Below are 17,188 nucleotides of genomic sequence, written 5' to 3' on the forward strand. Positions count from 1 at the left end.
TTTTTTTTTTTTCCTCCAGTAGAATGCTCAGACCAGTCAGTCAGAAACTTTGGCCCATCCTTCCCACATTTGCTAAGCCATGATTCTGAAACAGTGATTGATCAACTTCTACATGAAACTTCTATACTGCCTCTTTGTTTACCCAGCAAACTAATAGCAGAACATTTAGGATTCCTCCTGGGAACATGGCAAATGTAAACAATATGCAGCAGACTTTAATTCTAGCTGCTGTGGGACCTACAGGAGCAAGCAGGGTCTGGAAGGTGATAATGCTTTGCAGACCGTTAGGACCCACATGACAAGGCCACACCTTGCAGGAGCAAACCACATGGAGAAGCTTTGGGGATATCTTCAGTGCAACAGTGAAAGGAGCCTGGTGAGCTGGGCAGATTGGCATTGTCTGATCTTCTCTGCAGTAGGGCTGCACTTGGCTGCAGGATATCCTGGAGAGCAGGACAGAAGGTCCAGCAGCAGCACTGAGGAATGGACTGGAGCTGGAGGAAATGGCTGTCAAGCCCATGTAGCCACACTCAAGTGAATACACTTGTCCAGTGGCCTGGGGAAAAAGGGAGTTCCCCTGGCACACACTGTCAATTTTCAGAAGCACATCAAAATCGTACACATTTTTTACTGGGGTTTCAAATGCAAGTCTGAAGGAAGACACTTTCACACTTTCTGTGGTGCCTTTCTCCACTGTGGTGCCTTTCTCCACCACAGCCAGCAGATGTGTCTCTCCCTAGGTCAGGAGGGGCAGATGGGGTGGCACACTAATGAGGGAAGGGGAGTACGAGGCTGCAGGACGTTCCGGGGGCCTCCTTTGTCTTGGCAAGCAACTGCGGTGAAGACTAGGACACTGATGCAAAGGGAATGAGAGGATTCTCATTGTTTCAGCGCTCTCTTGAGGCATAAAACTCCAGCAAGAACACTACTCCAGACTGCCTTCCCCTTTGGTGTAAGCTTCCAGCACCTGGCTGGGGAAATATTTTGCCTTTTACACAGCGCTGCTGGCTAGCCCAACCCTGCAGCTGGGCTTGTTAGACGGCCCACATCCCCGCTTGGGGACAGGGCATCCTATGGGAGAGATGTTGCCGGGGCTTCTTTTTGCCCTGAAGGTGAAGTAGTTCTGGAATGTTTTCCTGCTGCTGGTGCCCAGTCCTCGTCCTCGCACTGTATGCCGCTGTTTCTGTCTGCTTGTCTCTAGTCCCTGGTGCTTTATTTTCACCAGAAAGGCAGCCTAATGCTGTTTCAGCAGACACTGGGACAAAACGTGTGGTGGAAGGTGTGGCTTCAACCTGAGGGTGAGTGCTGTGGGACAGTGGGGACAAGCCTGGGCACCAAGCAGTCATAGGCTGCAGCTGCTTCCATTGTTTTCAGTTGCCTCCCTGCCAGTGGTTTCGCAGTGGGTGTGTGATGCCATGATGAGACAGGCTGCTGTGGTGATTTGTGTGCCTACAGATGTCTTTGAAGCTGTTGCAGCATAGTGGGAAAGTTGGGTAGAATTGCAGGGATCTTCAAACGTACCTCTGTTTATTTGTCAGGACTTGGCAGAAAACTTGAAGAATTGTATTTAAAAATTATTAACATATTTTGTTGTCCATAAACCAAACATATTTGGTCTTGTCAAGATTTGTGCTCTAACTTCAAGTTGCATTTAAGTTTATATTGAATAAGCTTTTTTCCTGTGCTGCAAAGATAACACTGGCTTTCCTGTAGCAATTGAACAAGAATCTTTTCTGGAGCTGAAAACAGAAACTTTTTTGTTTTTTCTTTTTCTTTTGTTTCCAGATTTTCCTAGCTTACTCCTGCCAGCATCCAAGGAGAATATAGATTCCATCAAGCACTGTAATGATATTACTTTCAGAGAGTGTATTCATTCCTATTTCTGGACAAATATGTTGGCATGATTTTCTTGAGTAATGCATATTTTTTTCTGAAATTGTTGTTTTCCTTGACAGGCTATGCTGCTGATGTTATATACCAATTTGAGTGAGCAGTCATGTGACCAGAGACACTGGAATTTGAGAAAGAGCTATAGTTACCTGTCCTTGTGTGATTAGTGTGTTCATAGTGATAGGGACTGTCCTTTGATTTTGCATTTGTGTAGACCCTGTGTGGGAGCCCATAGTTGGCATAATAGCAATGAATAGATCTGTGTGTGTATGTGTAAGGTAATGCTGTTCACTTGTAGTTTTGTGCAGAAATTAAAAGGCTCTGTTTTGAGGAAAGGGGTTAGAGCAGATGATCTTCAGAGGTCTCTTCCAACCTTATTAATTTAATGATTCACTTGCTCTGGAAGGTATCAGCTCTCTGTTTCTTCTCTTGCTGACTATTTACAGGGACCTTGGCCCTTTGTCCAATTGCTTCCTGAATATTCTGACAAGTGAGGTAAATAGTGAGGAGTGTGGCTGACTCCTCCAGCCACTCCAGCCCAGCACTGCTCCAGTCTAGGGTCCAGCCCGGTGTGCCCAGGATACTGTGGTCTCTACCCAGGCTGGGGACATGGCTGCTGCTTTTCCCTTGGCAGGTTCTTCTGGTAGCAAACCTGAGCACATATCCCAGTGTGCTGGGTCTGGCTGGGATGGTGTTAACGTTCCCTGCAGCAGCCCATACAGTGCTGTGATCTGCACTCGTAGCTAGAACAGCACTGGTATCACACCAGTGTTGTGTCTACTGCTGAGAAACACTGGCACAGGATCAGGACTCCCTCCAACCCACCCAGGAGCCAGCAGGCTGGGAGTGGGCAAGAGCTGGGGAGGGGACATCACCAGGGCCAAACCAACCAAAGGGACATTCCATACCATATGGTGTCACACTCAGCAAGAAAAGGGGGAAAAGGGGAAGGAGAGAGAGGGCTCTCATTATGAAAATGTCGATCCTCCCAAACAACCGCTACGCGTATTGAGGCTCTGCTTCCTGGGACGTGGCTGAACATCGCTTATTGAAGGGAAGTAGAGAGTAATTACTTTTCTCTCTCTCTCTGTGCTTCTGCGCGGCCTTTGTTTTTTATTTCTTTCCCCCTCTTCCTTCTCCCTTTACATAAATTATCTTTTTCTCAACCTGTGAGTTGTTTTTATATTTTATTTTTTTTCCTTTTCAGTATACTTTCTTTTTCCCCTCTTCTTCTAAGGAAGGGTAGTAAGAGATTGGTTGTGATGGAGTTCAGCTGCCCAGCAAGGTAAAAACCGCCACACCCAGAGACACACAGATGCAAACAGAGACAGGATACTGACATGACTGATCACACAGGCTGCCTCAGCCAAGGGCTGCCTTCAACAGAACTTACCCATAGGACTCAACGTAAAACAGACACAGACAGCTAATAGCCCTTCCTTCTTTCTGGCTAGTAGAGACTGAAGTTCACTCGTGCAGGCACACAGAGAACTCTCTAGGTTTACTAACACACACACACATTCATGGATCCTCAAGTACCAGCACAGCCCCTCTTTCAGCCCTGTATCCCCACATGGATCCCAGGCCCCCTTACCCAGTTCATGGGTCACCAGCTAGTCCAGTCTGAAGTTCACAGGTCTCTTGAGTACTGGCACGGCCCCTCTGGCTGTCCAGTACACTGGAGTACCTGCATGGCTCTTCTGTCTTCTCCAAAGTTTTCCAACATATCTCATTTTGCCCTTTTGTGTCTCAGGAAATGGCAGAGCCCAAAGCACCAGTCCCATGCTGACAAACCCTCAGTCAGTTTGACTATCTAAAAAACCTTTGACTTGTTTCTTTTTTCCTCTCCTCATTTCAGAGTGTCCAAGTAACAAGGCTGGGACCATTCCATGTGCTTAACCGTAGAAACATAGATGGTTTGTGTTGGAAGGGACATTAAAGCTCATTTAATTTCAAACCCTTGCCAAGGGCAGGGACACCTTCCACTAGACCGTGTTGCTTAAAATCTCATCATTGAACACTTCCAGGGATGGGGCATCCAGAGCTTCTCTGGGCAACCTGATCCAGTGCCTCACCACATGAGAACCATCTTGCAGACAATGAGGCTTTTACTGCTCAGAGACCCATGTTTGCTGTGTCCAAGCTTGTTCACAACAACATGCTTATGTTGATATTCCTGGTAAGTAGAAAAATTTGCTTCCCTTTACAACATTTCTGGAGTGTACACTAATTGCTGCTTACAAGGGCCTGAGAAAAGCCTAGAATTCCTCCAAAAAGTCCTGACAAGATGTTCAGCTTGTCAAAAACAATTGGTATTATATGGATAGGAAACAATCCCAACAATGACACCTGAAGGCCTTAGCTGAATTCAGGCCCCAGTGGGCTGACTGCTGCATGTTGGAACCATCAGAAGTGTTCCTGGAGGGGCCTTAAAATCAAAAAGGCCAAAGAGATTGCAGAGGTTTTTGCTTTCCCCTGTCTCTGGACAGGATGTAGGATCACAGACACCGAGACAAGAGACTTATTTCTTGCTGAGACAAGAACCCTTTTGATGCTGTTGTGGGCTAGTTGTCCATATCAGACCTTCCTGGGCTGTCTGAAGCCCTGCTGATGTGAAAGGGCTTTTCCTGTCCCAGTGTGAGCACCCATCCTGCTGCCTTTGATGGCCATGATATATCACAGATATATCATCAGCATGATGCCCTTTCATAGCTGTCCATTATGGTTCTGTCCTTCAATGTGAGCTTTCAGGAGTCTCCAGAAAGCTGCAGTGTAAAAAGCAATCAGCTGCCCCCTTCATTCCCTCCAAGGACTAAAAAAAATTCTGCAGGCAACACCAGAAGGCTTTAACAGAGCCTTTTATCCCAGCTTTTGTTTCTTCTTGCTATCTTCAACTATGGAATCTTGTCACTGGGTTCCTTGGACTATAGGCCTTTTCCCAGCCTTTACTTCAGTGGGTCCCACATGAGAACCCTGCAATGCTGCTTTTACGCCTCTTAGCTGCTTGGCACTCCTAGTTCTTACACACTGCAAAGGACCAAAAAGGGCTCTGTCTTTCTGTCCCTCCAGGCAGCAGGTGCACCCATTTGAGTCTTTGCAGAGCCTATGAGGCTAATACCACATTTGAAACATTTGCAACCATCATAAAAGCAGTCAAACAAGAAGAAAGACAGAAACCAACAGCCAGAAACCCAGTCTAAGAAAACTGTTTCCCCTGTGCTTTCATAAGCAAACAGAAGGGTCAGAGTAAAATTCAAAACGATGGTGGCAAATTGGAGAAAAAACAGATAGTCCTTTCTTCATGGATGTGAACATTAACTGACAATAAAAGATGGGCTTCAGTGGCAGGAGGGAAGATTTCTGTAAGAACAAACCTTGCAGCAAGGATAGTGAAGCAATGGACCAGGGTGATGGAGACGCCTTTGTCCCTGCAGACTCTGTAGTTCTTGACTGTGTCACTTGGTTTCCTAATGGAGTCCTCAGGGATGTTGCCTATGTGGCTTTACAATAGCTCTCAAACACCTCTGTGACCACATTTCAGTGCAAGCTTCAGTGCCTTCCCTTCAAACTAGTTTGTTTCCAGGGTCAAGGTGAAGGTAGTAGCAAAAAGACAAGACATGCACAAGGAAGGGATTAATGATGACAGTTACACAACAGGTAATGTAGCAGCTGACATCTGAGAGGGGTTTGTTCATTTTACTTCTGTCTTCCTGAGCAGGTCATGAAAGCTACATGATACCTGGGTTAATTGAATGCACCTTTTGTGACTCATTATGGTAAATCCCAAGAGATTTGTTGTGGAACTCAGGGCAGCCCAACACCCTAAAAAGTAACTCAGTCTATGAGAGACCAGTATAGACAACCAAGGATATATTCCCCTCATGTGAAATGATTACTCCTAAAACAGGCTCTGTGGGGTCACTGGTATCTCTGAGCAAGCAGTAATTGTCAGAATATGAGCTCATAAATGCAGCAGGAATAAAAATAACCCATGACACTGTGTTGTCAAAATTAGTAGTAAGATAAGATTTAATGTTAGGAAAGGCCTAAGACCGCCTAGAATACCTGGCACCAACAGAATCAGAATGACACTTCAGACAACTTCATTACATGTGTAAGCAAATCTGCACATCGTTCTTGATTGAATGGTCAGAGAGTCACTGTTTTGAAGAGCTTTCCCATTTCATACTTAGAAGAATTTTTTCATTCCTGCACCCTATTTACCTAGAGAGGCTTTCTCCAGTGAAATTATCTGATAAAATGCTGGAGAAAGACAAAGACAAAAAGTATTCTGCCAGTATTCTACCTGTGCTCTTGTAACTGCATGAATGAGTTGTTTTGCATACTGTGCCTGTGTTGATTCTAAAAGGTTGCTAACACTTTTTCTCAAATGATTCATGTTTTCTTGCTCAATGGCCAAAAACTGTTTCTTGATGGCTTCATTTTAGTTCTTTTCCTGTTGCCAGGATTGACACCAAGATCACTGGAAGATCTTTAAAATCCACTGAGGAAAAGGAAGTGGAAAAAGTAGATGTTGATAAGGCCAGATAGATGACTACAGCTGAAGTTATAGCATGATCCCTGACATAGTGGAAGGCACCTCTTGTGATCCTATTTACCCATCATGGCAAATCTTGTTATTATTGAACATGGTCTCAGTACAGCCCAGCACTTCAAATTGAAGTTGGTACTGGTGAAGGAGTTTCCCATGTGGCCTCCATTCCCTAGTGTACATTACAGACTGCTCTTTCACTTGACCAGTCTTTGCAGATGGTTGTTAAAATTGAGGAAAATTCCTTAGCATTTTGGGTAATAATTCTGCCTGAAACTATTAGTGTTTGAGGGGCATACGTAGCTCAAGGAAACACTTTGGTTTAATTGGATGAGAAAAAATCACCTGGGAATGACTGTCAAAAGGCTGCTAACCTGTAATAAAACATTACTCCTTTTTGAAATCTGGGAATCCCAACCCTTCTTTTATAATTGCTCATAAATGTTTTGGAAATGTCTTTGAGTGGAATGTGCCTCAGTAGTAAGGCTGTACAGACAAGTATAGAGAATGTCATAACACACCACTGCCTCTCAGGAAGGCCCAATTTTCAGAATATGGACTCAACAAGACAATATGAAAAAATACCCCAGGAAATTAAAAGTTGGACAATAGCCAGTGTTAAGAAGGGCATAAGTGCCTTTTTAACTCCAAAGGGTTACTAACCTTTGTCAGTGAATCATGCCAGGGAAGGTTACGGAATAGATCATATTGAGAGCAATCACAGCATGTGCAAGACAACTGGGGGATCAAACCCAACCAGCATGGGTTCATGAAAGGTAGGTCCTGCCTGACCAACCTCATCTCCTTCTAAGACCTGGTAACCCATCTGTAACCCATCCGATAGGACAAGAGGGAATGGCCTCAAGTTGCACCAGGAAAGGTTCAGGCTGGAAATTAGGAGACATTTCTTCTCAGAAAGAGCAGTGAGGCATTGGAACAGGTTGCCCAGGAAGGTGGTGGATTCACCGTCCCTGGGGGTGTTTAAGGAAAGGTTGGACGTGGTGCTTAGGGATATGGTTTAGTGCGTGATACTGGTGGTAGGGGGACAGGTGAACTAGATGATCTTGGAGTACTTTACTAACCTTAATAAAGTCTCCTTGTGTAATGGTTGGAGAGTAGCAAGTTTTTATGACTGTCTACTGATTCTGTTAAGATTGTACAGGTCTTTTTGATAACTAAATGCAAATTGTTATTCCAGAAGCTTAAGACCTTCTCATTCTGTGTATGTGTATAGATTGAAATGAACACTATCACTATCTTTTTTTTTTTTTTTTTTTAGTGAGAACAGGTTTTGGGGCACACAGCTTGTGAGCATAGGATGGAGAATAAACCTTCCTGCATTCACACTAGCCACTCCCTGGTACATTTGCAGTCTGCTTTCACTATGCCTAGGCAGTTTCCCCAGGAGGGAAGCAAACACAAACTTCTCCAGAGGACTACTTTTGGATCTGATTTTTAAAGGAGATTACTCTGTATTTCTACTGTACCTTTTTGGCATGTGCGTTCTCTTGAAACATACAGAAAACTAATCTGGTCTTTGTTTTTCCTACAAATATAACCTGTAGGCTTTCATGGGGTAATAAGTATTTCCTTTTTTGATCATTGCTTTGTTAGGTCATTGGTTATTACAGCTTTTCAGTTGTGTCTGTAAAACATGGTTGTCAGAAAGGCTCGAGTGGTCATTTCCCTTAAAACAAAACAAAACAAAATAAAAAACCTGATGAGACAAGACTTCTGCTGTAGCATTTTTGTCACCCTCCAAGGAAGCACACTCTGTTTATTGGAGGAATGAAAAAATACCTGGGAATCTTTGCATGAAGAGTTCCTAAAACAAAAGACAAAACTGACATCATTGAAATTTAGAAGAGAAAGGGCAGAGCTGCTGTCAAGGGTTTGTCATTAGGCACCAGAGTTAATGTTGCATTGAGAAACCTAGGCAGAACCCACACTCCTTTGAAAATGGTTTTAAGACCTGGCACAAGATAAAGGGGCAACAACTCCTCTGATGCTTTTGTTTCACACTGGAACACAAACTGCTACAAGCAACTGCTTCCAGTAGCAAAATGCCACTGGCTCTGAAATTCAGCAGCATCTGCAACCAGTGCAGAACATGATGTGGCTGTGAGGGAACTGGAGCTGAGGCCAGAGGCAGCCCAGCTGACCCAGAGCCCGGACTCTGTGGCAAGGCAGAGGAGACAGGGAGAAAGGGAAGAGGAGGTGCTGCGGCTGGGAAGTGACCCCGAGCCTCCCCCGAGGCAACTCAGACGTCTCCTGCGGCTTCCCTGCTATGCGCCACGGGGACAGCGTTGCCAGGCGCCTCACCGCTTCCCCTTGACACTCCCGCGACAGCCATCTCGTGGGGCGGGCTGCCAGCGGGCCGGTGTCCCGGGGCGGCGCGGGTCGGCCGTCCTGCCAGGCGCCGCTCATCGTCTCCTCGTGTGGAACCTCACGCCGGGAGGCGGCCCCAGCGCCCGCTCCTCTCCGGCCGCAGTTCCGACCCGCCGCTGCGAAGGGCCGGTCCGGGCCGCTGCGGGCGGCTCCTCCCGTTCAGCGAACGCTGCGGCCGAGGTGGCGCTGGGGCAGGCGGCGGCGAAGAGGCCTGCTGGCACTTGAGGGGGGCTGCCGGGCCGGGTGCTTCGGTCTCTACTCTGCTCTCCGAGGCGACGGCACGGGTGGGCACCGCGCAGCCCCTCCCAGGGCAGACAGCCCCCTCACTCCGCTGCTGGCCCAGAGCCGGCATGGTGCCTGATAGGCCTCTGGCACCCGGGAGCAGGCTGTCAGCCCCTGTCCCCTGCGGAAAACTCTCTTGGCAGGACAGGTGGAGGTGGTGTCCCCGCGTCAGGGTTGCCCAAGGGGCCTGTGACACCCTGTTCACCTAGCAGGCCAGCAGGGAGGGTGAGGAGGAGGAGGGCGATGGTGTCTCCCCTCTCAGCAGGCAGGAGGGCTTTGGGCTTGGCATCTTCCGCAGGCCCCTTCCTTCCACTAGAAGGCTTTGCTCCAGAACCACCTCCAGTGCTGGGCTGTCCTTCCATGCTCCTGCCCTTTGCCAGACTCCCTCTTCCTCCCGTCCCCACTAGTTGCATGTAATCTTTTCTTATACTGTGACAGAATGAAATCTGGTTAAGGGTTTTAATAATTTACCTTTAATTCTTTTGCTTCCCTAGGTGTACACTGAGGAAGAAAAATATGTCATTAAAACCATTTACATATCTGTTGCCTGAAACAAGGTTTCTTCATGCAGGCAGACTTGTGTATAAGTTTAAAATCCGTTATGGTAGCTTCAAAAGGTAAGAAAGTTAAAGCTGAAAAGTCAACCTGCAGCTTGATAATCATTTGTAGAACTGAGTTAATATGAGAATGTCAATACAAATTTTGGGGGCTCCTCATTTCTTGCCTTCTTTCACTATGAAAGTTGTCACTTAAAAGCTGCTGTTGCGCTTTAGTTTGTTGTACACACTGAGCATTGGCATGGGAGAGTAACATGAGCCATAAAAAAATATTGTATTTCATTTCCCTGTATGGATTTCTTGCCTCATTGGAAAAATAGTCTATTTTTACTGCCAGTGTTTTGAAATTTTGTTTTTAATTTAGAATCATAAAATCATTAAGGTTGGAAAAGATCTCCAAGATCATCTGGTCCAACTGTCCCCCTACCACCAATATTACCCACTGCAGAATCATAGAATCAAATTTAGAAGCTGTAGAACCTTGGAGCTCCATACTCAATGTGTACTTATTTATTAGGCTGTCAGTGTTAGCAAATTGCCTTTTGCTGGTCTTGCAATAATGCACTCGTAGATATATGCACAGTCTTTAGAAACTCTCCCTGGCACCTGGGAGTAGTTTCTTTTACTCTCAGGATTTTTTTCTCTGAAGGTTCCCTTTCCACTGCCACTCTTATTTCAAATGTTTAAGACAAACTTGTTGTTTTGAAACAACAGCATGCCTTTCCTGCAGGTAGAGGAACTGAGGAGGACTTCTTTGATAACTGCTTCTCTCAATTTATAGAAGGTATCGTAGTGACAAGCCTGAGAAATGATAGTGAAAGGACAGTATTTTAGTCTGTCAGTGTTGCTGGCATTCAAGGAAGAGAAAGGAAAATAGCCTTTGGGTGTGCAGAGGATAATGAATGAATAAGAGTTGTGGGAGGTAATGGTTGTGTGGTAAGCCTCAAATAGGAAGTTACAGTTACTAGACAGCAAAGTAACTTAATCGCAGTGTGCTGATTAGTCTGGTCAGATGGGGAAGATGTAAAACAAGAAAGGAGGTTGATCTTTAAAAGGTGAAAAAATAATATTCCCTGAGGCTATTGCCTTGGAGGAATCTGCTTGTGTTTGCTAATTTAGACATGCAGATATGATAAACAGATCCTTTTGTGAGTGAACAAAGCCTTGACCAACCCACTCAAGAAGTTTTTGGAGGTTTTAATTTGAGAGGGGACTCAGTCCTTGAGGCTGTGGGCTCTAATCATCATAGAAGTTTAAGCTGTTCTGGCAAAAGGAGATACTACTGCTCAGGTTTAAGAATAGCATTCAAAACCAGGTGTTTATAGATTGTGTTCTGCCACAGGAGTGTTCTGTATATCTGAAACTTGGTCTGAAACTTTATACTTTGTTACTGTCAACTTCTGATAAACTATATTAATAGTTTAGTATGTTAGTATAAATGTTAGTATAAATGTTAGTATTCATAAACATTAATAAAATTAAAATAAGCAAAACCAGTGGCTCTATTAGCATAATCTGTCTCTTTGTGTACATCCTTCAAGGCTGTGATCATCAACAGACAGCAGTTCAAGGGTGATGCCCTCAAAGGCTTTTGGAAAGTCTTGTAAAACTGTTGAGATTATATCTCTTTCCAGATGATGACAAGCATACAGGAACTAAGACTGAGGTCCTTTTGGATCAGCAGATATGCTTGCATCAAAGAAACAGAGAAGCCCTGTGCCATCATAAAAAACCTGTTTTTATGCAGCAGGGCTAAAATTCCATATGGAACAACTCCCTTGAGTTTCTGTCTATAAGAGTGGTTTTCTCAACAAAAGTGAATTTCCTTGGGTAATCATATACACAAAGACATTGCCAGAGCCTGGTTTTATTCAGGAAGTAACTGTTATTAGGCTGAAGAAGACTTAATGTGTTATGAATTAGATGATCTTGCCTTTAAGCACTGGAGAGAATAATCAGTGTATCTGATCTAGCAGTAGCTCAGAGCACCTGTGATCTTCCTCTTCAGAAGGCAGAACTCCTTTTGCAGATGTTTCTTGAATTAAATTTGGACTATTTTCAAGATCTTTAATACCTGGCAGAGATTCTGAATGTAGCTCTGAAGCTGGATGAGAAACATGAGAAACAACTCAAAAATCTTTTTTCTTCACTGTCTCTTTGCTGTGAAAGTCACCATATTCATGCACCAGGGACAAGAGATGTCTGTGGAAGATATACAGCCCTTGCCACAGTGTCCTTCTTTGCCACACTGAAATGAAGTGATAGCAAAGCATCTGATTCATTCCTAATTCATAAAAGAGAGTAAAATGTAAAATTGTAACTCCTACATGCATATATAGTCATGTTCAGAGAAACATTATCAGCCAGCCTTGGGATTTGGGAAGTGAAACTCGTTTTCCCCGCAATAAGATTGTGACCACTCTCAGGATAGATTTCCAACAGAAACTTGAAAGAGTTGATCCCAGCTGATCACAGACCTGATTGTGACATGTGCAGGCTTTTGCTAGTGTGAAGTCATCTTCACTGAAAATCTTCTAAATACCTAGGGAAAATGAGGTAACAATAAAGGTTCTTTCTTTCTTTAAAGTCAGAAAGATGACTCCATTTTTGCATCTCTGCATTCCACGCTTAAAAAGAAAATCACCCCTTCCCAGGTGCCCCCAAATCCAGCCAAATGAATCCCCTGCAATCAGATAGCAAGTCTGACACCTGTGCCAGGAGACCCTGGAATGTTCCTTGCTTTCTTCCACTTCTTCCACCTTTTTCTCCTCATCACCATGACGTAATTCCTTACTGAATCTTTCATTTTTCTGCTGCTTAATGAAGTCATCATGACCACAGTGTAAGACTTGGATGGGTGATATCAATTTCCTCCTATTGTGGCATGTTGTGCAATTCCTTTCATTAACTTGTTAGTGTCAAACAAGGAGAGAGCATTTCTGAAGAGGAAGGAAAGTTCTCATCTCTGACCAAGTTCTGACTAGGGACCCTGAATGTGTTAGATATAAAAATGACTGCACTACCAAACCATAAATCAGAGAATACTTGCATGCCATGATTACTTATATTCCACTTAATTTACTTATTTCCAAGTAACAATTATGTGATTTGTTTACTTTTTAATGGATTCTGATTTTTTTAAAGACCTTATTTCTCACTGTATATTTTATTGTTGGCTGATACCTAGCAGCAAGCAACGTTTGAGAAGATAGTTTACAAAAAATGTGTTTAACATTGTGAGAGCAAAGTCTGATGTAGGCAGTACACAATTACCAGCATCAAACGGCCCTACTTCAGTGATGCAAAGCCCATTTCTTCAACGGTTCTGCATTGTGGATGGAATTAAGGGACAAGTTCTGATGGCTTCTTTTTGTCTCTTGACTAGAATGTAGAATGGATAATTGATAGGTTGGAAGACAGAAGTGTTAGTTTGAGGCCACCTTGTCGAAAAGAAATCATAATAGTTAGTGGGGATTGACTGAAAAGATCTGACCTCTTATTTGTTCTATGTGCACACAGTATACAAATGGACACAAATCAAAAGAAACAATCCTTCTGAAATAATAGAATTTTTAAGAACAATATTTTAAGAATTCAAATTCCTGCTAAGTATTTCCTCTATGTAGTGAGAATATGCCTTATTCATGATGTTTTGTTGTCATTTGAACTCTGCCAATGAATGTAATTCCATTGTTTTGTGACTGGGGTGGGACTAATTCTCTCTGTTTGTTTCACAGTGCTTCTGAACTAGATAACACTGAAAGTGCTGTCAAGGAGTTAGAGGTAGGACTAGGATATAAAGCAGGTCCATGGGGCCTTAGCCGAATGTTCAGCTGTGTAAATCTTTTATTCATTACGGGGCTGTGAACATCATGTTAAATGAAACATTTCTAAATAGAATAATGGAGAACTTGGGAAAGTACAAGGGTGAAAAAATACTTCAAATAATTTCATCAAAATGCACAATTGGCCTGGAAAAAAAAAGAATAATGCTTTTATTTGAAATATTTCAAATAATCTAATGAATTGGATAAATGGAAACTCATGTTTGTGGAGCCAGTTACACACCATTCCGTTCTGATTCCTGTTCAGATTCATTCTGAAGTAGAATTTTCCCATGGTTTCACTCTTGGTGTAGGACCTGACCACTACTTTTAACTTCTTAGGCTTCATTAGCTGTGAAACACTCCTGTTTTTTAAGGAGCTGTGGCAAAACTAGATTGACAGAGTGCTTTCTTTCTAATGCTAAATTGCATGTGCTTTGTTTGCATGTGGCAAAACTGGATTGACAGAGTGTTTTCTTCCTAATGCTAAATTGCATGTGCTTTTGTCGTAACTGTGGAGCCAGTGCAACCAGTGGATGTTCTTGTATTGATGCCATTACTTTGCAACCATGCTTGGTCATAGCTGATGAGATCTCCTCATCTTTTCCCTATTAGAGACAGAAGAAAGACCCTTTCATTCCCAAGGAAATGAGGCAAATATGTTGCTTACTTAAAAAATACTCCTATTACTTAATTTAAAAAATCTTCAGAGTATGGTAATAGTATTGTAAATATTGTTGAAGACAATTTGCTGATTTTGATATGGAAAATTATTATTTGTTGTCTTTGAAAAATAATTAACAATAATACCAAAAAAAAAAAGCTTTCTTTTTGTAAAACAGGATTTTGTTGGGGCTGAATTACAGTTTCTCTGTAAATGAATTGTTACAACTAGAATCATAGAATATCCTGAGTTGGAAGGGATGCACAAGGATCATCAAGCCTAACTTCTGATTCCACATAGTGCAAACTAATAGTTAAACTATACATCTAAGAGCATTGTCCAAACACTGCCTGAATACAGACAGGCCTGGGTCCATGACCACTTCCCTGGGGAACATTGTTCAGTGCTTGACCACACTCTCAGTGAAGAATCTTTACCTTGTATCCAACCTGAACCTCCCCTGTCACAGCTCCATGCAGTTCCCGTAGGTCCTGTCGCTGTGATCAGAGAGAAGAGATCAGTGCCTGCCCCTCTGCTCCCCTTCATGAGGAAGCTGTCAATAGCAGTGAGGTCATCCCTTAGTTTCCTCTTCTCTAAGTTGAATTGGTTCAGCATTCAGAGAAAGAGGAATATTCTTATTTTTGAAATAAATAAATACCGAATGTGTTTTGCTGAAAAAAGGAAACTTCGTAAATTTAAAAGCCCATGTTCTTCAGAAAAACAAGTGTTTCTATGTTAATTTAAGAAGATGTTCATTCACGTCAACTTCTATTAGTGTTACTGCAGTGCACTCAAGGTGAAACAGAGGGAGTGGGGAGAAGAAGGGGAAAAGGATAAGCAAAGCTGTATGTATCTAGAATGTGCTTTCCACAACTCATGCAAACTGTAAGGTTATTTTAAATTTTTCCCACTCCTTGAAACTGTACTTCACAATGGAATTGTGGTTATATTGTTAATGTTTTTCCCTCCTTTTTTTTTTTTTTTCCATCTTCTCTATCTCCAGGAAGCAATTCGAGTAATCCTTGGAAATCTTGACAATTTACATCCATTTTCTACAGACCACTTCACTGTCTTTCCCTGTATCCTTTCAGCCTCATAAAAATAAATGATTCAATGAATATGTTGGGCATTACTTAATTCAGCATTCACATACAGTACTTTGCAGATCTTTAGTTACTTTGAGCTTCACAACTTCATGTTAGCCGAGGACTCACCTCAGTTGTTGCCTTCACCAAAGAATTGATTTCAGAAGGGTGTTTTGCATTGTTTTTAGATTAATGATCTTGCATTCCAAGTCAGATCTAGTCAGACAAAACAAAAGCATATATATGAAGTCATAGTAAACTCACCAAATGCAGTTGCAAACAAAGCTAGTGCATTGTTTAAAACTGTTAATGAAATGTAAAACGTTCCTTACAGACTCAGAAACTTTGGCTCACTGGTAGAAAAGACTACAGTAGTTTTCTGGTAAGGTACATTAGAATTAAATCACAGTCATGGGATTCTGAGGGAGGATTGCTTCTGTAAAGCTGGCTTCAGTCTGTTCAGGAAGAAGTTTGAGCTTGACCTCAGGAGAATAGGGTAGTGTTCTCATGAATTCTTACGTTGCCTAGATGAACGTTTAATACAAAAGCTGTTTCTTGGGAGGGTGCAAATGTGAGTATATGCTTGCATACCCACTGAGAGCTGAGAGAAGTGAAAAATACCTGTGGAGTGAGTTTTACAAGGAGAGGTAATTATGAGTTAGAGGTAGATCTGAGATAGCTGGAAGACTAGATTGGGTTTTGAACACATTATACCTATAGGGTTGTCATCTAGTTATTCTGTTCACATCTTCAATATAAGCTTTGAAGTATAGAAATAAAACTAGAACAAATGAATTCATCTTATTTTGCTCATCCTATTTATTCCTTTGTGACCAGCGACCAGATTTTTTCCTTCTTCCCTGAAGTTTACAGAGGCATTTAGTGGCTCAGCCTGATTTGCTATCAGAAAATAATGTAAAAGCTCTATGCCATTGCAGAGTATAGGCATATAGAAGTTAATATTAGAATATTCACATGTACTGGTTTTGTTGAGTGTTATTTCCTGGGGATTTCGATTTTGGTATGTAAATTCTGAAGCACTTGAGACTGGATTATTCTGGCTAGCAGCTCAACTAGAGGCTCCTTCTTCTTTTAGATTTTTTTTTTCATCAGAGTGCACTAGCCTTTATTTCTTTCTTGCACAACTTGATATAATTTAGCTATGTCTGCTGTGTATTCCACATCTTATACATTTAAATTGACAATAATTAAATGACAAGCATTAATTAATGTTTCTATTCTAGTTGGTTTGGTTTAAAAAAAAAAAGAAGTCCTGTTGCTCTTGTTTAAAATAAAAGTAAGTCAATTTAATGAAAAATTTTTTTTGATCCTAAGGTGAGTCAATTTTTGAATGACATTATGGCCTTTGGCATCACCTCCTATAGTTCTGGATGCCCACAAATAATGAACACCCATGTGTTTCTGCCTTCAAGGCATTCCATTTCAGTCTTAGAAGACTGCAGTATTGCCACACTTCATATGAGCAGGCAAAAGTGAGATCATCGTCTTTTTATCTGTCAGAACCTGATACACATGATCACAACTTAGTCCTGTTACTGCCAAGAAGATAAAGTAGCCAAGAGCATCATCAGACATGAAATACTGAAAGAAATACAAATTGTCTGCCGTTCCTTCAGTTCTCTGAATTTTCTTGAGATGCAGAATTCTTGAGACATTTTTATTGGAACTAGAATACATGGTTTTCACAGAGGATGTTAGCTGTAGTTTCTGTTTATTCACATTCGTATTTCATGGATATATGAACTGATAAAAGGTCTTCCACCAGTTTCTTGAAAATCCCCATGGTTTTGGAAAGCTGAGACAGAATGATGATTAACTAGCAAATTATTGTTTGATAAATGTTAACCACACAACCATTTCAACAGCACTTCTCATGCAACTTTCCATAGCCATGTCAAATCTGATGGATATCACCCAGAAGTTGC

The 17,188-nt window shown here is 42.4% G+C and overlaps 1 protein-coding gene across 7 annotated transcripts in view; it reads left to right on the plus strand.

Moving 5' to 3' along the window:
* MAJIN (membrane anchored junction protein) overlaps positions 1 to 17,188 on the plus strand; it is a 54,182-nt gene that overhangs the window by 14,652 nt on the left and 22,342 nt on the right. For 2 of the 7 annotated variants that reach the window (XM_066978811.1, XM_066978805.1), the window contains exons 3-7: positions 3,749 to 4,069; positions 6,357 to 9,114; positions 9,607 to 9,729; positions 13,407 to 13,452; positions 15,161 to 15,236. In XM_066978811.1, coding sequence (XP_066834912.1) covers positions 9,629 to 9,729; positions 13,407 to 13,452; positions 15,161 to 15,236 — 223 coding nt within the window. In that variant the 5' untranslated portion in view covers positions 3,749 to 4,069; positions 6,357 to 9,114; positions 9,607 to 9,628. The remainder of the gene's footprint in view (positions 1 to 3,748; positions 4,070 to 6,356; positions 9,115 to 9,606; positions 9,730 to 13,406; positions 13,453 to 15,160; positions 15,237 to 17,188) is intronic. The other 5 variants (XM_066978807.1, XM_066978808.1, XM_066978806.1 and 2 more) reach the window with 5 other exon arrangements.

The sequence above is a fragment of the Anser cygnoides genome, chromosome 17 (genome assembly GCF_040182565.1).
Source record: "Anser cygnoides isolate HZ-2024a breed goose chromosome 17, Taihu_goose_T2T_genome, whole genome shotgun sequence".
NCBI lineage: Eukaryota > Metazoa > Chordata > Aves > Anseriformes > Anatidae > Anser > Anser cygnoides.